The sequence below is a fragment of the Medicago sativa genome, chromosome 5, assembly GCF_051527215.1.
Source record: "Medicago sativa cultivar Bolivia chromosome 5, Bolivia_mono, whole genome shotgun sequence".
In the NCBI taxonomy this organism is placed as follows: Eukaryota; Viridiplantae; Streptophyta; class Magnoliopsida; order Fabales; family Fabaceae; genus Medicago; species Medicago sativa.
In genome coordinates, this window is record NC_140753.1 from 55,084,909 (window position 1) to 55,109,448 (window position 24,540).

At 34.3% G+C, this 24,540-nt stretch overlaps 6 protein-coding genes across 6 annotated transcripts; 5 read left to right on the top strand and 1 right to left on the bottom strand.

Annotated features, from left to right (window-relative positions):
* Positions 1–1,326: 1,326 nt before the first annotated feature.
* Positions 1,327–2,459, top strand: LOC146923170 (uncharacterized). The gene is made up of 3 exons (XM_085711663.1): positions 1,327–1,418; positions 1,511–2,068; positions 2,199–2,459. The coding sequence occupies exons 1-3, from the start codon at positions 1,368–1,370 to the stop codon at positions 2,457–2,459; spliced, it is 870 nt and encodes a 289-aa protein (XP_085567789.1). The 5' UTR covers positions 1,327–1,367.
* Positions 2,460–4,011: 1,552 nt separating this feature from the next.
* On the top strand, positions 4,012–4,911 carry LOC146923171 (uncharacterized). Its single transcript, XM_085711664.1, has 3 exons — positions 4,012–4,095; positions 4,217–4,564; positions 4,669–4,911. The coding sequence occupies exons 1-3, from the start codon at positions 4,012–4,014 to the stop codon at positions 4,909–4,911; spliced, it is 675 nt and encodes a 224-aa protein (XP_085567790.1).
* An 803-nt stretch (positions 4,912–5,714) lies between these two features.
* Positions 5,715–8,770, top strand: LOC146923172 (uncharacterized). The gene is made up of 5 exons (XM_085711665.1): positions 5,715–5,936; positions 6,023–6,219; positions 7,629–7,695; positions 7,790–8,362; positions 8,487–8,770. The coding sequence occupies exons 1-5, from the start codon at positions 5,715–5,717 to the stop codon at positions 8,745–8,747; spliced, it is 1,320 nt and encodes a 439-aa protein (XP_085567791.1). The 3' UTR covers positions 8,748–8,770.
* Positions 8,771–13,125: 4,355 nt separating this feature from the next.
* Positions 13,126–14,727, top strand: LOC146923173 (uncharacterized). The gene is made up of 3 exons (XM_085715885.1): positions 13,126–13,427; positions 13,516–13,983; positions 14,307–14,727. Exons 1-3 carry the CDS (start codon positions 13,353–13,355, stop codon positions 14,556–14,558), a joined length of 795 nt encoding a protein of 264 aa, XP_085572011.1. The 5' UTR covers positions 13,126–13,352; the 3' UTR covers positions 14,559–14,727.
* Positions 14,728–14,854: 127 nt separating this feature from the next.
* LOC146923174 (uncharacterized) lies at positions 14,855–15,979 on the bottom strand. The gene is made up of 3 exons (XM_085710880.1): positions 15,566–15,979; positions 15,330–15,495; positions 14,855–15,220 (listed from the first exon to the last, which is right to left on the bottom strand). Exons 1-3 carry the CDS (start codon positions 15,580–15,582, stop codon positions 14,978–14,980), a joined length of 426 nt encoding a protein of 141 aa, XP_085567006.1. The 5' UTR covers positions 15,583–15,979; the 3' UTR covers positions 14,855–14,977.
* Positions 15,980–18,160: 2,181 nt separating this feature from the next.
* MIK (pfkB-like carbohydrate kinase family protein) lies at positions 18,161–23,957 on the top strand. Its single transcript, XM_085715883.1, has 2 exons — positions 18,161–19,339; positions 23,507–23,957. The coding sequence occupies exons 1-2, from the start codon at positions 18,497–18,499 to the stop codon at positions 23,780–23,782; spliced, it is 1,119 nt and encodes a 372-aa protein (XP_085572009.1). The 5' UTR covers positions 18,161–18,496; the 3' UTR covers positions 23,783–23,957.
* Positions 23,958–24,540: the final 583 nt, after the last annotated feature.

Consider the following 24,540-nt stretch of genomic DNA (forward strand, 5'->3'; position numbering starts at 1 on the left):
AATTTGTAACTTGAAAATTGATGAAAATGCCCAACATGCTCTAATCAACAATCTACAACATAAGATCAAAATTGGATTCAACAGATTAAATTCATGCACACAACCCGGCTCTCAATCAACATTTGATGATTTCAGTATTTATGTTTTACAGCATAACCTTGATGTAGCTTACAAGAAAAAAGAGGCTTTTGTAAGGAAGATTGAAGAATTAACTCTATGTTATAATGGCATCATGAAAAATATTATCGAGGGTCACAGTGAAAGATCAATAATTCAATCTAAATATCGTCAAGCCGAACTTAAATATGAAGAATCTATGAACATCAGGACTAATTTGATTGAAGCATGGACAGACTTGCAAACCTTTATTCATATATGATTGTGTTTCCTTAATTTTTAAATCGTTCAATGTATAATATAACATTATGATCATTTAGTATGGTTTAAATTTATAACATTCAATTTATGTAATTCAGTTATGTTTATAACATAATATCATGTATTATTCTATATTCTATCTTTTTTAAATTAGATAATTTTTTTAAATTAGAGTTTATAGTTAACTCGAAATGATATTCACTGATGTTACAAATAATTGCCGTCATTTTCACGTAAAACCACATTGTAAGCACAATGTTTTTCTTCTTCTTTTAATTTATTATGTTCAATATCGGTTTACAATTAGCAATAAATAAATTATTAATATTAATTGTTTATTTTAAGAGACTTTTACAACAAGTCCCTCTATATCCCTTATCCGTTTCTTTAACAAAACATAGACAACGCAAAGTTAAGGTTTAGTGTACTTTGGTTGGTGGTGTTCTGTCTCTTTCCATCCCTTTTATTTTTCATTGCTTTAACATTGGATATGGATCCCAACAACAACATGTGAGTTCCATAGATTTTGTTTTCTTGCACTTTTATATTGCTAGATCTGAATAAATATACATGGTCCTTTTACGATTTGTTTGTTTGTCTCGCCTTTTATGTCGTACTTAATTTTTTTATGTCTCTGCTACTTCATCTGGTCATTGTATATTCTTGATGCATGTCATGTGTACGGTTGACATATCTATTTTGATCTATAGTTCTTTACCGTTTATTGGAATATTCGTACTTCATATCTATTTTGATCTATATTGTTTGTTCATCAGGAGAAAATACATACTTGTTTGTTTGTTGTTTGATGTTTCATGCCAAATCCCTTGGTTGTTTAATGTTTCATAGATTAATCCATAACTATTTTTACTTTTTAATCAATTTTTCCTAAAGCCTTAAAATTATATAGACTTGTTACTTTATCATGCAACTACGTCAATATCATAAACCATATTATTTTTTTTTTTGTTAGGAACAACGGTGGTGGAATGAACAACGAAGGGGAAAGAACGTTTCAGACCATAATTGATCCGGAAAATGTAATGCCCTAGTTATTCATATTTTATTGGTGAATCTATATGAACCATGATTTTTAAAATTGGATTTCTTATTTTTCCTTATTTGTAAACAGGATGAGATTGAAATCCCTATTCAGTTTGTTTCAAGGTGGACGAGTGAGTTGGAGGCACAGAATTATGGATGGATAAAAGATCCGGCTGGAAGTTATGTAAGGATTGATACTAACATGATTTTGTCAAACAATGTCATATCCGGAGGGAAAACGATATCTAGACGTTGTGGATTCATTGCCCCCCAAAGAGTTATCCTTTGTTATCAAGTTGAGGATAATCAATTCAACATGCGAATTGTTGATGAACATGGCGAAGATATTCCTTATTATGGAACCCATTACCCAACCAATCATCACTCAATGAAGGTTGCTGATCCAAACTATGTACCTCCGATTGAATTCATATCTGTTTTGGAACCTCCAAGCAGTAATGTTGGTCAGGTTAGTACGGCCATGCCATACGAGTTGTTTAAAGATAATCTCCATGGAGTTGAAGAGGTTGAAATTTTGGAAATTGGGGATGAGCCAGTGTATGTTGATGGAGAAGATGGGCAGCCAGAAGAATATCTCTGGACTATGAAGGCTACCCAGAATATTGTTAATGGTATAAGTGTGATGGTAAGATTTCTTATAATCAATATAGTACTTTAATTGACTTAGTTTAATTTAGATAGTGACTTACAAAGTTGTTTGATTTACTTTTTTTAATTTGTGTAGTTAGTTAATTAAATTTTATTTTTATACTTAGCATTTTCCTAGGTTTGTTGTTGAGAACTTTGAATTTGCGACCGCAACTCCAACTGAAATTCAAGTTTACGACCATGAGACGGATGAAACAGCTGTGTGCAGGCTTAGGACTCGTACTAGACGTGGAGGACGTGTTGAAAAGTATCTCACTGTGGGTTGGTACCAGTTCATTCGATCAAAGAATTTGGCTGTTGGTGATCGAATTGTGTTTGGTGTTGGCAATCCTGTGACCAGTCTCTTTGTTCAAGTTATTCGCCCATGATACTACAATTAGGCGGATATGAATGTTTATGTGACAATGTGTGTATTTCAAAGAATTTGTAACTTTCTATGACTCATGTTTTGGATCACCTATTTTGGAGACTTGTGTTTTGTGGTAATGTTTGACAATGTGTGTATTTCCCTTGAATGTTTGTTTCTATTTCGGTTTGTACGTGGTCTGTACCTACCCTGTTTAAATTTATGACCTTTCATTCCCTACGGTTTTCCCTTTTCAACTATTTTTTCATACAACACTGTCTAATTATTTGTCTTACACTATAAATTGTTAAATAATACATACTTGTTTAAGGAAAACTATACACTTTGCCAAGACGAGTAGCACTTTGGTGACATAATGTCACCGTGACATTAAATCTGAGTCACACAACACACACCTTTGTGTGACTCAGATTTAATGTCATCCATACAACACATCTGGGCCACACAACACAACCATTTGTGTGGTTCAGATTTACTGTCACGGTGACATTATGTCACCCAAGTATTTCCCTGCGAAGACATAGTATAGATTAATTAATATCATAAAAAAATGTATTTCATTATAAAAAAATAAACACGTCACAAGATAAAAAAATTTATTTTTATCAAAAAAAAAACATTGAGCAAATTTGTTGGCCAAAAAAGTTGGTTTAACAACCGTTTTATTTTATTTTTTAGGTTAGTATTTGGGGAAAAAATATTTATTTAAATCAATTAATAATATGTCTACATTTATATTATTAATTATACATTAAAAATAATTTTTTATCAAAACTATCCATGCAGCATTCTTCGGGTTAGGTGTATCCAGATGTTGGGCAATTGTCGTGTCGAAGATGGATGCTTGTAATTACACCGAATTATGTAATTTTACAAATTATTAAATTGTATTGGCGTGTCAATGTCCATGTTGTGTCCGGTGTCTGTATCCATATAACTCACATTTAATTATATTCAAAGTTGCACCAAACAGATTGTTAACAACTGATTTACTAACTATCCTAAGAAACGAACCAATTTTGTCGGGAAGCACTTGGGTGACAAAATGTCACCGTGACATTAAACCTGAGCCACACAACACACATTGCCACACAACATCTGGGCCACACAACATAATACCTTTGTGTGGCCCAGATTTAATGTCACGGTGACATCATGTCACCCAAGTATTTTCCAATTTTGTCCACCAAACAGCTTCAATTGTTGATTAGACAAGGCAATGTAAGGAACTGGCAGTAGGATTTGCTTTCAAACTGACTGACCCATGTGAAACCCACCTCACTTTTGTCTTCCTTTCACAGCGTTATGGACTTGTATGGTGTGGGTGTTGCCACGTGGTCGAGCAGGTGAAACCAACACACATCACATTATCTTATTAAGATGTAGCCACATGTGGGTTGGATTGGAGAACATGTGGGACCACATTTTCAACAAGGGCGACCAATTAATTCATTCTCACCCTAGTGCCAAGTCATCAGTTTATTACGTACCATTTTCACATGCTATATATCAATGTGAACAACTTTATTTTCCCTTGCTATATTCAAAAGAAAATGGCAAACGTTCATCAGCTAATGAGGAACTTCATGTCCCAACCGGAAATTGGTGGTTTCATGACCGTGCATGTTCAAGGACAGGTAATTTCTTTATTTATTTGACCTAATTAATCTATATGTTCATTTATAATATGATTGTGTTTTGTTCGTCGTACACTAAATAATTTTTGTTTTGTTTCCTTTATATCTTAATATATCAAAGCTTTTTGGCGAAGTGGAACCCAGCTTTGCCCAAGAGTTTGCAGGACAACTTGGTGCAATCTGGACTGTAATATCTGGCACTCGATACTTTTATCTTTCCTATAATCAAAATGTAGAAGATCCTATGATAACTGAAGGTTGGACGTGGATGAGAACACGTTTTCGCATGGAGGGCCACCACAATGTCATTTTTAGGTACCATGGGGGAAGTCATTTTCGCATCCAAGTTATGTCACAAAGAACATACCTTCCACTTTTTCCTAGATGGCACAGCATGAGCATTGATCTGAGGCGTTCTGTCACTTTTCCTTACACTGTTCCAACTGAACCACCTTCCCTACAAGAAATTGTAAAAATGTTTTCCTTTATAATTTTTAATTTTTCTATAAATAATTTTTGTATTGTTTTAAATTTTGATTTTAATTTTTTTGTCTTATCTAAAATATCTTGTAGACATTACCTGAGGAGATGGGTAACTTTCTTAGGAGGACACATGTTACTCAAGTGAGAATGGAGGGTCCTAGAGGTGAAAGACAAGTATGTGGTGTGAACTATGGCTATGAAGACGTGCAAATCACAGATGGATGGAGGGAGTTTGCCATAATTTGTGACATTAAAGGTGGAGATAGACTTAAATTCACATTGCCCAACTTTTATGAGAACAATTTGGTCAAAGTGACAAATTTCGGTCCGTGATGGTGTTTGTTGGTGCAGTGGTGCTAGTTATTATGTGTTTAGGGTTCGTATTATGTCTTTGTTTTGGTATTGTATATGTATATGTCATGTGTACCATGTCTATGTTTGGGTAAAAATTCGAAAACAATGGTGCTACTATGTTAATTAACTTTTCTAATATCGGTTATTGTTTTACCATGTGACTTCTTTAACTATAATATTAATAATATAAATTTTATTAACTAATATAACTAATATAAATAATAATATTAACTACCATGTTTATGACAAATTTTTTAACTAATATAAATATTATATTACTTAACTAATATAAATTTTATTAACTAATATAACTAATATAAATAATATTATTAACTACCATGTTCCATGTTTATGACAAATTTTTTAACTAATATAAATATTATATTACTTAACTAATATAAATTTAATTAAATATAATATTAATAATATAAATTTTATTAACTAATATAACTAATATAAATAATATTATTAACTACCATGTTCCATGTTTATGACAAATTTTTTAACTAATATAAATATTATTAATTCTTCAAAAAAAAACTAATATAAATATTATTAACTAAATTTACCCACAAAATTTGACAAGACAAGGGTTGTACCATTTGGACCCACTCATACATAATTAAATATAATTTCCTCACAATTGTCTTTCTAAAAAGGGGGGAATTACGAATTTTGAATTTTGAATTTGTAGGATTTCATTTTCCCCCTTTAAATTTTATATAAAATGAACCAATCTCAACTATTTTTATACCTACTTCCTAAGCTTCCATTTTTCATAGATGTCAAGCAGCAGGGGGAGTGGTAGCAGAGGTTCGCATTCATATTCAATCTCAAGACATGGGTCAAGTAGAAATACCGGTCGAGCTGTACAAACTGCCCTTGGGTCAATACCTTCTATGCTACCCATGTGTGGATGCAATTTACCAATGAAGATGTATATTGCTAACACCTTCGAGAACCAAGGACGTAGGTACTGGAAGTGTCGCAATTGGTACATTAAGGTTAGTTTGAGACAACCTGGTATTAAGTTTAATGTTAATATCTTGTATTGGATTTGTGTCATCTTACATGGATGATTATTCTACAGGAACTCTATAAATGTGACTTGTTGCTTTGGGATGAAGATATTATTCCTGGTGTCACACCCATGGTCGAAGTGAATCATGTCACCGAGATGTTGTCAAGTGGAGAACGAATTGCTAACCAAGGTTGCTTGAAATGTAACAACATTGAGGAAATGATGATGGCTTTGGAGACGAGGGAAATTGCTGATTGGAAGCTGAAGTATGTGGACGCGAAGAAAAAGATTAAATGGATGTGTTTGGTGTTGTTTATGTCATGGGTTTTTTTCTATCTCTATAAGCATTAATATCAATGGCCTTGGCTTGTACCAAAGTTGTTGAATGAAATTAATTTAAGATGATAAATGTTCTTGAGGGAAAAATGAAACCATAGATAGAACTTTCAATCTCATTTACGTTTTATATAATATTTTTAAATTAATTGTTAAAAAATATAGTGTTTGTTTAATTTAACAAATAGATTATGTTCCTTCAACAATAAAAGTTAAGAAATTATGAATTCAAAGGGTGCCATGTTGCAACAGTAACCCATATAAAATTTAATTAAGTCGGTTGACAAAATAGTTTTCTAAGTAAAACATTAAATTTAAGTATATTTTTGTCTTTTTGGGTTTTATATTTTATACATATTTTTTAAGAGGAAATAAAATATTAAAATAAAACAACAAGGATATATATTTCTATTTAATCTCTAAAAATAAAATAGATATAAATTTATTAAACGACATTAATAACCTTTTATTTTATCATCACTAACTATTTCAGTGTTTCTTAAAAAAAAAAAAAAACTAATTCTGTGTTAGTATCTCAAACCTTTTATGGAATTTTCAACTATCTATTTGGATAGATTGGGTTTTATGCCCGACCCAATACCTAAGCCCACTTATTTATGTCTATCTGGAAGTCTCACAACCAACACGTTTCCTCTTTCATCCTTTGAGGTTGCTAACACAGCTTTTCTCGGAAGCCTTGCGTTTTGCGATTTGGGACCACATCACAAACATGGAATCCAAACAAACCAGGTATTTCTATTTTCTCTGACTATTGGTGTACAATATTCGAATTGCATGCTAAAAAAATATGCAAACACACTTTAAATGGGAATTTCGATGAAATCGCGTATTTAGTTTGTGTTCCGTCATTTTCGTTGTCCTTTTTCAGAAAAACTCGTTATACCTTCTAGATAATTGATAGATACAAAAAAATATTCTCAAAATTTAGTTTGTGCTCCGTCATTTTCGTTGTACTTTTTCATGAAAACTCGTTATACCTTCTAGATAATTGATAGATACAAAAAAATATTCTCAAAATTTTATTGTGTTGAACAAATCTAGAATGGGTATTTTGTACCTTTAATTTAGGGTTTCTGTACATTTTTATTCCCTAACAAAACAAATTTTTAAAACTTGGTTTACTGAATTTAGGGTTTCGGATGTAAGGGGTACTGCTCGAATTTTTATTATTTTCTGGGTCAAATGTGGAATAGCTAGTTTCTAATTTTCATTAATTTTTTTTAAGGTAAATTAGATTACAGTAGTAGATATTTTTTCCCATAAACATTATATGATAAACAGTTTTATAAATCTAACTATGTGATTGAATGCAATGTAGAAACGAAGCAGGTTCAAGTTCATCCCCTCCATATGATTTTTTTGAAACTGAGGTTCATCCTAACAAGGTTTGTATAACCTACTTTAATTCTGAGTTATCATTTTGATATTTAATTTTGTCGGAGTCCCTGGTGATGAATTGGTATGTACTTTACATCGTAGGAACATATCTACATTTCTTTTGATTTTTTCAAAAGAAATGAAAAGGTGCTTGGTTTTGGTCGGCTTGGATTTCTTGGTGATGATAATGGTAGAGGCTCTGTTGTTCTCTTGCGACGTGATAATCAAGGGATTTACATGTTGGGTGGCAGGGAGGTTGCACATGCATTTGGCTTGAAAGTTCCAACTGAAGCAAAGATTGAACTTCTTGCTGATTGGAAAGCTGAGAATATTTTTAGGATCACATTTCTGGGTGATGGTAACGTTGGATCTGATAAGCTAAAGGTTCAGCAACAAGTTGAAGAAGTTCAGCAAGTGCAGGCAGTGAATGAAGCGCTGCAAGTTGAAGAAGTGCAACAAATTGGAGATGGAGAAGTCCAGCAAGTTGAAGAAGCGCAACAAATTGGAGTTGGAGAAGTGCAGCAAGTTGAAGAAGTTCAACAAGTTGGAGTTGAAGAAGTGCAGCAACTGCAGGAAGTGAATGAAGTGCAGCAAGTGCAGGAAGTGCAAGTACCTGATGACTTTGAAATTACTGTTACAGAAGCAATGTGTAACTTGGAAAAACTGCAAGTGATGGTACTAATTAACTATAGTATTTTTTATTACCATTTTAATTTTGTATTATACATACTTATTTTTTTATTAACATTGCAAGACATAACCTACATTAACTTATATGATTTAATTTTATGTGTTTTAGCACTTCCCTTACTGGGTGTCCAAGAAATTTTTGAGTGAACCCCGTACGACAATCACTCTCATTGACCCCCAAGAGTTCAAGGCATATAGATGCAGACTCATCACTGCAAAAAGATGCAAGCATGAGAAATATCTTGGTGATGAATGGTTTGATTTTATCAGAGATCGTGCTCTTAAAAAAGGTGATAAGTTGCTGTTTAATTTCGATGAACCTCCTGCTAGATTGTTTGTTGAAGTTGTCCCGGGAGACAACCTTCCTTGAGGTGTTGGTGAAATTAGGAAGAATTTTATGATAATGTTAAAACTGTTGGGTTTTTGTCATTTATGTTGTTTAGGGAAATTTGCATGTAATGTTGCTCTTTTGGTGACTGCTGACGTCAATGACTCAATGTGTGTAATATGGTGTTATACATTATAATATAACTCTTTAATTCACCCCCACCCCCCCCCCCCCCCCCCCCCCCCCCCAAATACCCTACTCTTTTTATTATATTATACGTCAGTTTGGTTATTAAATTTTATTATAAATCCCTCAAAAAAAAAAATTAAATTATAATTCCATGTGATTAATGTGCTTAATATTTTAACAACCCTATATTATATATGGTTAATATTTTTTCCAATTTTTTGTTTTATTTTAATACCATGTGATTAATTTGCTTAATATTTTAAGAACCCTATATTATATGATTAATATTTTTTTCAAATAAGTATTGTGCTTCTATTTTAGCATTTTTCCGAAAATATTAATTATTATTTTTATACTTGAATAAACTATGTGATTTTAAATGTTGCTTTAACTGTATTTTAACTACATAAATGTAATCTTTTGCTTTGCTTACCACAATTTTTATGAATTCTTAATCAACTTTTTAATTTTTTTTTTTGAGGGAAACAACTTTTTGAATATAGTTTAAAACTTCAAGGTAGTTCATAAAATTACAGATATCATGAATATTTTTTATAGTTAATAAAAAAATTTAAATATAATCTTGTTAATTTCATGTAAAGTCTGCCAAAACAATTAAATTGCTTATTTTGCTAATCTCATGTACGTTTGATTTTTTTACAAACAAAATGTTCCAACTCAAGTTTGATAACTTTAAATTTTTCCAATGGGACCCACTATTTCGTACAATCAATGGAATTCACGGTCCAATTATTTTATTTGAGTGAATAAAATATTAAAAGTTTCCTTAAAAAAAAAATTAAAACTTAATGTTGGGTTGGGCCCCTCCGGACTCTTCTTCTCCTTCTCCAAGACGTTATCCACGCCATTTGCTTTGTTTCTCTCTTCTGCTCACCCTTGAACCCTTCTGCTCTCATGGCTGCTCCTAACTTGTAAGTTGAAAGTGCATTTTTTGTTTTTTAGATTATTAGATCTGACTTTGCTATCTCATGCTTATTTTTTTCATTATTTTGAGAACTTGTTAGTTTTTGGTTTTGTTTGCATTGTTTTAATCGAAACCCATACATGCATGTCTTTAAAATTTACCTTGTTAGTTACTTGAAAATAAGTATTCATGTTTTATTCTTCTTTTTAAGCTTAAAAAAATTAGGGTTTCTTCCTACACTTCAAGTTGTCGTTGTTTCCGGTTTTTTTGTCAATTTATTAATTGTGGGAAATGTACAATGCTAGGAACAACGGTGCTGGAACAAGAGATGAAGGTGAAATGACTTTTCAAACCTTCATTTCTCCTGAAAACGTAAGACACTCAGTTAAAATTACACTTTTATGTCTGGAAATTATTACTATTAACTTATGGAAAAAATTTTAAGCTGCACTCACTCGTTTATATGATTGGTCAGGACAACATTGAAATTCCACCACAGTTTGTTGAAACCTGGAACTTAGTTCTGGATGCTCAGAAACATGGTTGGTTCAAAGACCCTGCCGGTACTTATCTAAGGGTAGATACAACCCGGATTATCACTGAAAACGTGATACTAGGAGGGAAAGCCATAGCTTTGCATTGTGGATTCGATGCTCCTCAAAAAGTCAGCCTATGCTACAAGGTTGTGGACAATCTATTCTATATGCGGATAGTTGATGATCAAGGTGAAGACATTCCTTGGTTTGGAGCCCATCACCCAGAAAACTATCATGCAATGAAACTTGCTGATCCAAGTTTTGTTGTCCCCATAGGATTTAAATCACTTGTGGAACCTGGACAAAATGAGGAGGAGACTACTATGGCACTTCCTTATGAGTTGTTTAAGGATCGTATCAGGCAGGCTCAACAAGAGGCTATTGGTGGGTTTTTTGAAATTGGTGATGAACCAATACATGTTACTGCTGGTGATGGAAAACCTGAAGAGTACATATGGACCATTAAGGTTACTAAAACTGTTGCTGAGGGAAAAAGTGTTATGGTAAGTTTAAATGAATGTCTGCAGTTTATTTGATTTAACTTGTATTCAATTTACCAGGTCTCTAACACTCTAACTTCTTTTTGTTATGTGTTTTACACAGCATTTTCCTGCTTATGTTGTAGAGAAATTTGGATGGCATTCTAATGATGAGATTACTGAGGTTGATGTCTTGGATGCTGAAACCGGCGAGACAACCAAGTGCACCCTAAAGACTTTAACCAGAAGATCAGGCTATGTTGAGAAGTACCTCACCATGGGTTGGTATCAGTTTGTCAGATCAAAGAATCTGAGTAAACTCGACCGGATTGCCCTAGGTGTTGAGAACCCGGTGGACCATGTAATTGTAATGGTGCTCCGTCACAAGCCTGGGGGAGTTTGAAGGTTTGCTTGCCTACCTCTTTTTGGGAAGTATTTCGGTTATCTGCTGTGATGTAGTTTTGATGGTGATTGAACTTTGAAACTTTGAAGTTTTAATATTTTGTTATGTTATGTACAACTATGTATTGAACAATGGTGATGGAACTGTGTTCTGTTATGTTGCATGGTGTTTTAATCTAATTCTTCACTCCCATGCATGTTTTGCCTTGCTTCCCACGTGTTTGTCTTTACCCTGTTGGTGTTTTTGCCCTTTCTGTACTTTCACAGAATTTTGCCTTATTTGGACAAAACTAATAATATGCTTTTTGCTTTTTGTCCCACATAGGTAAATTCCATATTTGGCAAATTATAAAACCATCTAATTTTGTCCACATTTGGCAAATGTGGAATACAAACAGTACTTTTTGAGAATAACTATTTTTGAGAATAACTATTTTTGACAGTTAAAAAAAATTAAATTAAATTTCGTAAATTTTTTTAAATGTTTTATGAAAAGGTTTTCAAAATAAGATATTTCAAAACTTAATGACTGATGGTGGTATCATTTTATGAAAAGGTGTTTAAAAATTTCAAATTTTGAATCAACATGTCCCTTCATTTTCATTGGTAATCAAATTATGAAAAGGTGTTTTAATCAAATTTTGAAACAACATGTCCGTTGGATGCAACACCTAACACCTATAAATAGTAACATAGTTTCAACATATCCCTTCAATTCTCTCATTTTCAATAACAACCATAAACATGAGCGGTGAAGTAAACCAAGCGGATCATTTCAACATCTCCACAAATTCTGTCAATTCTATCAATAATGACTCCAATATGATTAAAATTGTGGAACTATTTCACAAAATAAGAAAGTTATTGTCCATGAACTTTGATTACATAACGTCAGATAGTTCCCTCATCGACCGTTTAAACCAATTGATCATTGAAGTTGGTCTTATGCAACCCTATTTTAACCGTTCTCAATTAGGATACTATCTTGCTCTACACTTTTTTATGATGCTCTACAATAACAATACTTCATTGGTTGATGAAGCACTGGGCCAACTTCATCGTTGTCAAGAAGAATTTTATGTTTTGAAGGACTCAATGTCGCAAACTGAAGCAGACATCGAAACGGACCCTACCATAGTAGATCTTAAGCGCAAGTTGGAAAAAGCATCAGATAGGTATGATGTTATCCGTAAAAAGAGAGAAGAAACGGCTGATGCATGGACAGCTTTGCAATGTTTGAAACCATTCATTCACTTAGTTGAGTAATTTTTGTAATATTATTGTAATTTCAACTTTAAGGATTGTAATTTAGTTTGCACTTTGGTTTGTAATTGTTGTGATTTGGTTTGTAATTTGCTTTGTAATTGTTATGATTTGGGTTTGTAATTTTGGTTTGTAATGTAATCAATCTCTTGTAAACTTCATCATTTTAATATTCTCTTGTTTGGAAGTTCAATTATTCAATTTTTTTTTTTTATCGAAATAATAAGAGGACGAGATTGAGAGTTATAACAGTAATTGGATGAAAATTAAAAGGAAAATGAAAAGCATTTTATGTGGCAGTTATGGAATCAGCATTTATCCTCTTTCCACTACAAGTTAAACAAACAATCACTTTCACCATTACTCTCATACATTTCACGGTACTCACCCAGCAAATCCCTTTCTCAGCCGCAGACAAAGATTTCGGGACCACTTCATCATCATCATCATCGTCATCATCATGGAAGGCGAGTCATCAAGGTAAACCATACCACAACTATCACGCTTTTGTCGCATTACAGTTTATTTCCATGAGATACCGCCGCAATTGTTTAATGTCAAAACCAATTTATGGAACAAACAAAAGAAGGGATGGGGTGGAAAGGGAAAGGGGTGAACGTTTTTGTTCTAGATTTGTGCTTGTTCTATTATTGTTTACCTTTAATTGTTTCACCCTAACTCCCAATTAGAACTCTAGGGTTTGACATTATGTTTTTTTTGTTTAGTTTGGAAATTAGTTAGATTTTTTTTTAGGCAAATGACTCTCTTTTGTTAGTGTATTTGTATTTCAACTCTAGGGTTACGAATTTTTTTTTGTGACAATTAGAAATTATATTCATCTACAAATAATTATATGTTGTATTGTAGATGGTTTTCCAAGGAAGCTTTAAGAGGTGAAATTCTGGAGACAATCATCTGGCCTCAACAGGTAAACAAAAACCTCTATGAGGCACCAGCTTACATCATTGCATATTATACAATTTACACTTAACAATATTTGTTTTATTTAAATATAGGGGAGGATACGTATTCCAAAACAATACTTCGAGGACAATCGGAATAAATTCAATCTAAAAGCTCCTGGAACGTTAAAAAATGGTGAAGAGATAAACATCACAACACATTTTGGAAAAGATGACATAGGTGTGTATATGACTCCGGGAGTTAGGGTTGCTAAGGAATTTGGATTCGAAGTTCCAACCAAGGTCAGGCTAGACTACGACGGTGCAAAGAATTTGTTTAGGTTGACACGACTAGGAAATATCCAAGTTCCAAATGTATTCCCGGCACGTGTTAAAGAGGAGCCTATTGAGATTGGCTCTGACAATGAAATGGAGGAAGAGGAAGAGGAAGAGGAAGATGAAGATGAAGAGGAAGAGGAAGAGGAAGAAGATGAGGAAGAAGAACCTGAAAACGTGCATTTCTATCACTTTGAGAAGAAAGTCACGGAAGCATTGGCTTCCGTTACAAAGCCTCAAGTTTTGGTATGTGAACTTCATAATATTTTCCAATTACATGTTATTTCACTATCTTCATTTGTTACCAATCATAGGTTTGTTGACATGGATTACTCATTACGAATACCAAGTACCTTTAGATATATAGAGCCATGATGTGAAAACTTACTACACTTGAACTTTAGGCATCTTGTTTTGCTGTTGTCTACCATCGGTGTCTTATTCTACAAACTTGTCTATTTATTTTGGACTACTTGATTTATTTGCGTTTTTCAAAGATACATACGTTGTAAGTCGTTTCAAGATTGAAATCAACCTAACTTAATTTTTTCTTTAATTCTTACATGTAGCATTTTCCAAATTCAGTATCTAGAAAGGTGTTGAAAAGAAAATATATTAGAATGATGATGGAGGATGTGGAAACACACAAGACCTACGATTGTTGGGTTAGGACAGCCGGAAGAGGAAACTCTGAGAAGTCTTTAGTTGGTGGATGGCATGATTTTGTCGCTGACCGTGGTTTAAAGGTCAATGACAAATTGATATTTGATTTGGAGGAACCGCCTAACAAAATGTATGTTCGACATATTCGTCACCAGTAGGAGCATGAGGAAGGAGTAAGAAGCAGGATATTATGTGTAATCTTCAGTTTACTTTTGGAAATACAATCGTCTAACGCTTTTAGTAATTATGTTTTTAATTTGCTGTTGTAACTAATTTCGGTTTGGATATTATATTCCACCCATGACTTGACCACTACGGTGGTCGCAACTTTTATCTTATAATGTTAAGTGGTATTTTTTAAAATTCTGGGTTTGTAGAAGTAAAATTCTTGGTTGATGTTTCTATAATCATATAAAGTCCTTCGCGTTAACAATAAATTGGTTGCTTTATAATGTTGTACAATGTAGTTATCGGTTTTCATTAAGCAATCAAACCAAATTGGCGAAATGGTGGTCTACAAATACACAATCAAACCAAATTGGCAAAATAGTTATTCGTACAATCAAACCTAATTTATCTATCTAATCACTGATACAAATAATTTGTGTGGAGGATTATCAATAGTGAAGAACAAAGAATCTCCTTCTTTGAGTTCTTTTGCCCTAACAAACTCAAACCATCCACTTCCAACGTATTTCTCCATCCAATTTCCTTTATCACGAACTTCACATTCATATTCTTCTCCAGTTTCATCATCAACAATTCGAATTTTGAATTGATTCACATACATACTTTGAATTGCAATCTTCCGAGGAATACGCTACACATTAAAAACAAATAATATTACTTTTCAACCAGAAAGCCACCACCCATGTGCAAATACTCCAGCAAAAATAAAATAAAAAACAAAAAATAAAATAAAAACCAACCAGAACTCTCCGTCCAGCAGCCGTAGCAGAACTAATACTATGCATCCAAAAAGTATGATCACCGTTTTGAAAATTTTGAAATTGTGCAAATACTTGGCCATCGACTTCTTCATTTGGATTTTCGTCTACAGGTTTCAATTCGTCCAACTCCGGATCAATTACATCGCTGCAGTTTCAACAACATCTAATAAATAACCAGATGATTAAAAAAAAAACAACTCAAACATTGAAGTTACCTGCTAGAAGAAGACATTTTCAAATTCAAACCCTAGAATTTTCTTCTCAGACGTCGACAATGCCAAGATTCACAACAACCCTTAAAATAGCCTTCTAAATGGGCCGTGACCCATTCATTTTTGCCCGGTCCATAACTAAAAAGCCCAATCTTATTGCCGTCAAAACGGTTCGGAAAACCCAATCAAATGACCCGATCTTCAACTTCTTCTTCGTCCATCTCAAAACGGCGACGATGGCAGACCTGCATCCGCCGCACATTTCATCGGTCGCCATTTTCATCGTTCTTCGCTGATATAAATTGCTAAAACCTTATAAAACCTCAAAATATTGTTTCAAGAGATGAATAATCAAGGGGAATAAATAATGACTTCGTTTTAAAAAAATTGTCCAGATTTTTTTTTTTTTTTGACAAGTAAAAAAATAAAAAAACAACAATTATATGTAATATAAAATACATTTCTTTACTTATTTAAAAAGAAAATATTAAATTTTTATTAACTTACAAATTTAATTATATAAACGTGAAAGTATATTTAAAAAGAAAATATTAAATTTTTATTAACTTACAAATTTAATTATATAAACGTGAAAGTATATTTCTGCAATTTACAAATTTAATTACATTAATGTGAAATGACATTTCTGCAATTTATAATTTTAATTACATTAATGTGAAAGGATATTTCTGCAATTTTGAAGAATATTCGAAAATACCTACTATTCAAGTACCAAGTGTGCAATCTTGGCCATTGAATTGTTTAATATTAAATCAATGGTAATTTTGCAATTTGTGCACCATACACAAAAAGATTCATTTGTGCATGCTAAATGCCACCTATCAAATGTGTTGTTTTCCCAAAGACAAAAAAACTTGGTTTAAATTTCACAATCATGTCAATCTAACAATGTTTCTGTTGAAGTTTTTCCTTGGTATATGATATGAGCACGGGGTGATTCTCTAGTAAGGCATTTTGAAATTTTTCCCATTCACCCCTTTTTTGCACAATCGACTACTCACCTTCATCTCTTACATACTTGTCTTGGTCATCTAGTATGGAGAGGTTGGTCTATGGTAGCATCGTTCGAAAGGTCTGTTGCTCTTAATGTGGATGGTAATGTGTAATGTGTTCATTGATTCAGACTTTACTGGCTTTGAAAGCCTTATTAGAGAATCACAATGGGGCGTTTCTTCATGGATTTTTTTTGACATCAGTGATAATTATTGTACCATTTAAGTTGAGATATATATGTGCACTATCAAGGCCTCCTCTTAAGTTGGTCCTTGGGTTTTCCGCATGTTATTTGTGCTTTGGACACTCTTCATGTCACTCAGCTTGTTGAAGAGCCTTTGAATGATCACGCCATGAATTTGGGAACTTGTTAGCTGCTGTTATTAAGAGCAACATTGACAAATTTGTAACGGCCCAATCAACTGAACAGGGAATTGGTCATTCTATATGTTCATTCAACCACGATTAGATTATTTTTCCGATGTTGAAATAAGTCTAATTAATACATCCTTACAAAATCGGTTTGGAAGGTGAGAAATGTATCCTCTTTATAAACTCTTATCAAGAATAGTATATATCGGTTGGTTCAACCACGATTATTTCTCATCCTTATAAAAATGGGTCTTGTTTTCAAAATATCTTGTAATAATGTATCATCTTTATAAACTCTTATCAAGAGTATTATCTATTCAATGTGAGACTTGTTTTCTTCTTTCTCCCCAATATCAATTACAAAGAATGAGATCATATCAAATTGAACCATGATTGGTTCAATCAAATCAATTTTTTTTCCAAAATAAATAATTTAATACCTTTTATTTTATTTATTGTTTTTTATTAGTCATGATTTTCAACCGCGATTTATCCGATTAAATCAATTGAACCATGACTTAAAGTGTTACTGACTCCTCCTCCACTTTGATTTTTAAAACATTAACCAACCAAGATGTTACTTTTTTTAGACAAAATGAAATCAAGATGTTACTTGTAACATCCCAGACCGCTTTCAAGATTGTCAACTGGCCCCACAAATCAACACAATTCTTTTCAGCGTGTTTTATCCTTACTCACACGCTTTTCGAGAAACATTCCAAAAGGCCACTCATCTCAAAATTGCTCCCAGTCGAGCACGCTTAACTGTGAAGTTTTTATGGTTTATGCTATTGAAAAGAAGATGCATCTTGTTTATATGTAGTACCAAATAATTTTTATAAACCTTCCTTCAACCATGCAGTCACATACCAGCACGACTTCAAGATCCCTCTCATTCTGATGTGATTCGGTTTTGCCTAGAAGCTGTCAGGAGCCGGACCACTCCCCGCCCTCATCAGCCTCGAGCGTTACATGTTCACCAAGTGGAGGCGTTACATTACTTCTTTTGGATAAAATGAAGTTGATGTGAGTTATATGATTTGAGAGTTCATCAAGATCAAGATAAATCTCATATTCAACCGATGCTAACAAAATATATACAAATCATCCACTAAAGAGGTCTAGAAAAAAAAAATTGAACCTCCAAACTTAAGACTGAATCAATTTTTACCAATTTAGCCAACCTTCATCAAAGAATCAACATGTTACTTTGTGATTGGACATTTCCTTTGAATCAACTTGTTTTACTCATAAATGGGTTTCTTTGTTGCTCTATATTCAAATGTCGTCATTTTTCATTCATTCAAATTAAATAACTCTGCTCTATTTATATTTTTAAGTTTGGTGCCTGCTTGCTTGGTGTCTTCTAAGCAGCCATTCCAAATTGACACCTAAATCTAATTCTGGCGCGCGTCCTTTATATTCCTTTCTAAACCATCACCATCATCATTATACAAATCTTCATCAACTTTTCTTCTTCTTGCATGGATTCTCTCATCATCATCATCATAAAACAAAACATTCCATGACCCATAAAACATCATCATCATGGTCACAGATTCCAAACCCATTACCCACCACCGTGGTCTCATCGTCGGAAATTACACCCACGACATCCTCCTCCACAACAACAACATAATCGCCGAATCCCTCGGCGGCGCCGCCTCCTTCATTTCCACCGTCCTCGACTCCCTCTCTCTCCCTTTCCATCTTATCTCCAAAGTGGGCCCAGATTTCTCCCACAAAACACCCCACCTTCCTCTCGTGGTCCCCACTTCTCATACCACCCTCTTCCATGCCCACTTTGGAACAAATCACCCCGACCGGATTCTCAGACGGGTTAGATCATGTGATCCAATAACCCCGTCTGATATCCCGGCCGGGGCGAGGTTTTTATTCGGAATGGCTGTTGGTGTTGCCGGGGAGATTCTCCCGGAGACATTGGAAAAAATGCTTGAGATTTGTGATTATGTTTTCGTTGATGTTCAGGGTTTGATTCGAAGATTTGAAGATGAAGATGGGTGTGTGAGGCATGTGGGGTTAAAGGAGAGTGGGTTTTTTCATCTTTTGCCAAAGGTTGCGTTTTTGAAAGCTTCTGAAGATGAAGCTGCGTTTATTGATTTGGAGGAAGTGAGAAAATGGTGTTGCGTGGTGGTCACGCATGGGAAAGATGGGTGTGAGGTTTTTTGGAGAGATGGGTGTTTGATGGTTGATCCGTTTGAGGCTTGTCAGGTTGATCCTACTGGGGCGGGGGATTGTTTTCTTGGTGGGTTTGCTGCTGGGATTGTAAAGGGTTTGGGTGTGTATGATGCTGCTTTGTTGGGGAACTTTTTTGGTTCTTTGGCTGTTGCACAAGTTGGGCCACCCAAAATTGATTTGAACTTGGTTCAGGTTTGTTTCTCGGGTCCATTTTAACGTTGTATGTTAGTATATGATCGTGTATGTGAATGATGATTATCTTCATGTGTGTGTGTGTTTGGTTTTGTGGTACTAAATATTTGATTTTGAATGAAATGATTCTGTATAGTGAGTTGAATGTTTATTGATTTATGTTTGGATACAACAATGTTGAGTGGAACGATACATTCAAGGGTAAAAATCAAAATCGTAGAGGCAAAAGCTCCAAACTGTCACTTAAGTTAAAATCAATTCTGGAGGCAAAATCTTTTCTACTAGAGCATCCAAACATGTCAAAATCAATATTACACACTAGAATAAATTTTGACTCCTTCAAAAGAGAAAACAAACATATACACGAATATAAGAAGTTACTTGGGTTTAAGGGTAGGGGAATTGTATGCCGTTGTGTTTTATATTAATACACAAATGGTAATAAGTTAGTGGTTAATGTTAGTTTGTAGATCTTGCCTTGTATCTCTTTCTTAGCCCAACAATCGAGCTACCTACGTGTACTATGTTATTAAGATTAATTCATTTAGTTGGGATAACAATGATTAATTGAATGGCCACTCGGGCAGTGGAGCTTGTTCTAACCTGGGTAGTGAATCCCAGATAGTGGCATGGACCAGGTAGCTGGAGTGCAAAGGATAGAATGTATAAGAACAGAGGAGCGATTGTATAAAAAACAGAAGAGAACAAAAAATACATATGATTAGGCAATTATTAGTTATAGATTCAATGTAACAGGGGACATTCAATGTGCCTTTTAATGTCTATTCAAGTAGTAGCCGATTCCAAGAAAACCATATGATAAAAAAACCAGAGAACATGTAATGAATGAAGGGTTTAGGGTTGAAAACGGCGTATACAGAGAAAGAATGCAAAGGAGAACAGAGAAAAGGGTTAGGGCAGAATCGTGATTTTCCTGGAACGAGAACCTGTGAACCAGAGCACACGAACCGGGAACTCGCTCTCCCACATGGAGCAGCCGTGAACCAGAAGTGGTCTGGGATTCGCATTCCTGTTGCGGTTTTTCACTGTCATGCGCCACTCCCCTGGGATTGGCCGGGAGCTGAGAAGCCTCAATACTCCAAAAATGGCAAAGAATCGGTGTCCGACACGTATCCGGCATTAATACGCGTTCGATACGTCCCGATACGTATCGAGGAAGTATCGATCAATTAATATTTAGAAGAAAAAAAATTGACCGATGCGTTTGCGATACGGCTGACTTGGTACTCTGATACGGCTGGATGATACAATACGTGGTCGCGATACGGATTGAGGATTTTTGTTCTTTTTTTTTGTCCACATCTTCTTTCTTACAATTTTGCTATTTCTTCTATTCTTCTCTCTAATGCTCTGTTCTTCTCCCTTTAATATCTTCTTCTCTCTTTCTTCAAAAAAAAAATATCTTCTTCTCTCTTTAATCTCTTCTGTTTCATGAAAAAAAATTAGTCTCTTAATAAGATTGTTTGTTTTAATGATTGGCTTCTGTTTTGGGAAACAATTGTTTGTTTTCAGATTAACAAAAGATAATAACTGGTTCATCTGATGATTCTATCTTATGTTTCAATTAGTGGTTAGTTGTTGCATCACGTTTTACCAATGACTGTCAAAAGCTACAATCAGCAGCTGCTCACCAAAGCTTTAGTTCATAAACAAACCTAAAATATTGTGCATTTCATTGTCACTTGGTTGCTCATTTTGAGTATTGTGAATGTTAATTTATTATCATTATCAATTTTAGTTATATTTACATATTGTGAATTTATATATTTAATTTTAAATTTAATTTTTTATTAACGTATCGACGCCGTATCATATCGGGAATTTTGAAAAGTTCCCCATATCACCGTATCGGTATCATATTCATATTGTGTCAAGTATCGGGGCTTCATAATCCGAGAGTGACTAACTAGGTTCTAACCAAAGCAATCCTCGAGTCGGATTCAAAATACGTTCTGGATAGCATAAAAATAATCAGGAAATCCAAGCTGAATGTGAGTTTATTATCTTAAATTATCGGAGTCTTTCATTTTCACACGTTTTCAACTTTTTTCTTAGAATTAGCTAGATGGGAAGTCCATAACTTGGTACAGATGGATGCATATATGATTAGCCTTTAAAATTGTGATGAGAATACCAATTGTATTAAGGATTTTTATTTTAAAAAAATTACATCTGTCAAAAAAAGGATAATGAGACGCTGATATATGGATTCTCACTTTGTTGGCGTATTTGTTTATGTTGCATGTTGTTAACAATTGCGCCATTTGGCCCCTAGATGTTTAGCGGTAGGCTGGTAGCCGGTAAGAGGAACTAGGTGCGTGCCTTTTCTGAAATGGTAAACATAGTTTTAGGAAGAGTATTTGTTGATTTGTGAATTGGGCGTGAATTGAATGGGATATTTTGAAAGTTCTAAATGGTGTGGTTTAGTTTGAGATTTTCTATAGGGAGATTAACCTTTAATCAGATTCAGAGCTTTCCATATGTGACTGTTAAAAGCAGAATCAGAGTTTGTTTGTAACCTAGGATATGCTATCTGCTATTATAGTGATTAAGCCAGTTTTGTCATTTCAGACACTGTTCCAACTTTGCTTGTTTTTTCCTTGGTATCATTTTATAGAAAATGAAAACTCTGTTCATGATCTTTGTCAATCTTAAGGAAGCAAATCACAATGATAAATTGTAATTATTAAAGAGTTGTATTGGAAATAAGACAGATATTGTAAGACTGAGGAAAATATCTGCAATCTGTTGCAATAAATATACAGATAATGAGCATGAGCATGTGCTGTGGAGTAGATTTTGTTAGTAGATCACTTGTCTATTTCGCACTCACTTGGTCATGTATCCATCTTATTTTTGCTTTCTGAAGAGGTGTCTCTGTTCAGTTTCGGTGGCAGCATCATAAGAAGTTGAGACTTGAGAGAAATGTAGCCAAGTTCGCGAGCTGCACATAGGATCGTATGATTCTACGATCCACGTCCATGGTTCTGAGCTGTGATACGGCCAGGATCGCTGGAGGTGTGTGGCATGATCAAACTCATGATTTTGAAGTGGGAACGTAGGATCATGCGCGTTGGGCGAACCGTTTTATAACAGGCCTTGCTGAAATGTTGGTATTGGGAAAAAAACCGTGTTTTAAACACTTCTTTACTGAAATGCGGGCTCTAAAAGCTAAAAGAAGGAATTAACAAAAACCGTAGTTTGTCTCACTGTCTCGTCTCCTTCCCTGCAATGCAGTTGCTCCATGCGATACCATTCCTCCTTGCAACACCTTTCCTCCTTGCGCTGCCGTTCTCGTCTGTGTGGCGCCACCTGCGACATGTTCTTGACCTTTCCCTGCCTTCCCCTGTTTTCTTTCACATGGCCCTTACTTCCTCTGTTTCTGGTATTATTGTGCACCCTTTTTTTTTCCTGCCTTTCCCTGTCTGAACTGTGTGGTGTAGTAACCTGTAATGGCTTCAAGTGGGTCTCACCCTGTCCCTGTAATATCTGAACTTAGTTTTGAGTTATTTAGCATCTTCTAATTAACATTGTTTAAGAATGTGTTGGCTTAGGACCTTCAAATATGCTTCTCTCAAGGTCTCAGGTTCAATTCCCCGAGCACTAATTTCGGTGGGTTAGTCTATTTAGAGCGAAACAGAGCTTCGCTCTGGCTTTAAATGGCCCCCCCACAAGTAGACGGTGGGATTTGACCCTTTTGAATTAGTATGTCCTTGGGCCGGATACTGAGTTTTCAACAAAAAAAAAAATATAGTTTATTGTTGTGATTTAGAGGTTATTTTGTTCATGTATGATGGTTTTTATGCTTGTGTGTTTGTATATTACAATTAGCCCTTTCGGTAGGATGAGGGATCTTACGAGTAAGCCGTGTTACGATCGATCACTTCCTTCGGTAGAATGCTTCTATACGCATTAAAATTCAAATGAGTTTACGCATTGTCAGTTTACGCTAATTTTACACATGCATAAGAATTCATAATTATGTCAATCTACTATCTTAACTAAATCTAAAAATGAATGATATGAAGTGGCAAAATAATGAATGCATATTGGATGCCACTGTAAAATTGATTTACATCAAAAGTGTCTGCCTTCGTATGCCTGTCAATCTCAATTTCCCTTGCTTTATATTTTGCTAAATTTCAGGTGGTTAAGGAAGAGATGAACAAAAGGAAGGTGCAGGACTCTCCCTGCATAGGAAAAATAGATGAGCGGCTGGTGTTCCGGGAGCCACATGATCAAGATCAATTCTATAAACCTCTTGTTGCTGCCAAAGACATAATAATGTGTCACACTCAAAAAAATGGGTGGAATCTGCTGAGCTCTTCCAAAGAGGTGGAGCAAAATAATGTGAAGGCAAAACTTGTACAAAATTCTGTCCAACAGGAACCAATTCCAAGTGTCGTTGATAGTGAACCCTAATATCTTGGCACCCTCTTTACAATCACTTCACTTGAAGTAAGTGAGATTTCATTTTATGGTGTTTTTTGTACACCAAGTTTGACATGTAGCTTAATTGTAGTTATAGCAGTGCTAAATTACTAATGAAATGTTCTTTAAAAAAAAACAAATTGAAATTCCATTTTGTATTTTGACATCTTCTTGTACCTTTTCTTTTTCTTTTTTAAATTTTCTAATCCCCCCCTAAACAAAAAAAAATAAAATAAAGGCAAAATAACAATATGCAGGTCAAGCCTTTCAACTATGAGTTTGAAATTTTCACATACCACTCTCTTCCTCCATTTCCTGTTCACAACAAATAAAGAAGGAAAAAAAAAAAAAAACATCAACCAAACCTTCACGGGGTAACAACAAGGAACAAGAAGTACCAGGTTTTAGGAACAATGTCATAGTAGGAGGAGGAGGTTATATATCTATCCTCTACCTAAACATTACATAAGAAGAGGTGGTTACTTTGATGTGAAGGTTATAAAACACAAACCATTACATATAAATCGCAATTTCTACGATAAAGCATCAGTTTTTGTGCAATTTGCACAAAACTGTTTGTTGTACCGTAGAGATTGTGATTTGGATGTATTCATAAAAGAAATGTTGTATCGATTGTGATTTGTAAACACTATCGTATTTCTCTTTTGTTGGTTAACTATTCCTACAACCTCAATACCGTGGCCATTGCCAAATGCCAGAATAAGGATAACTAAAATAAATGAAGTTGT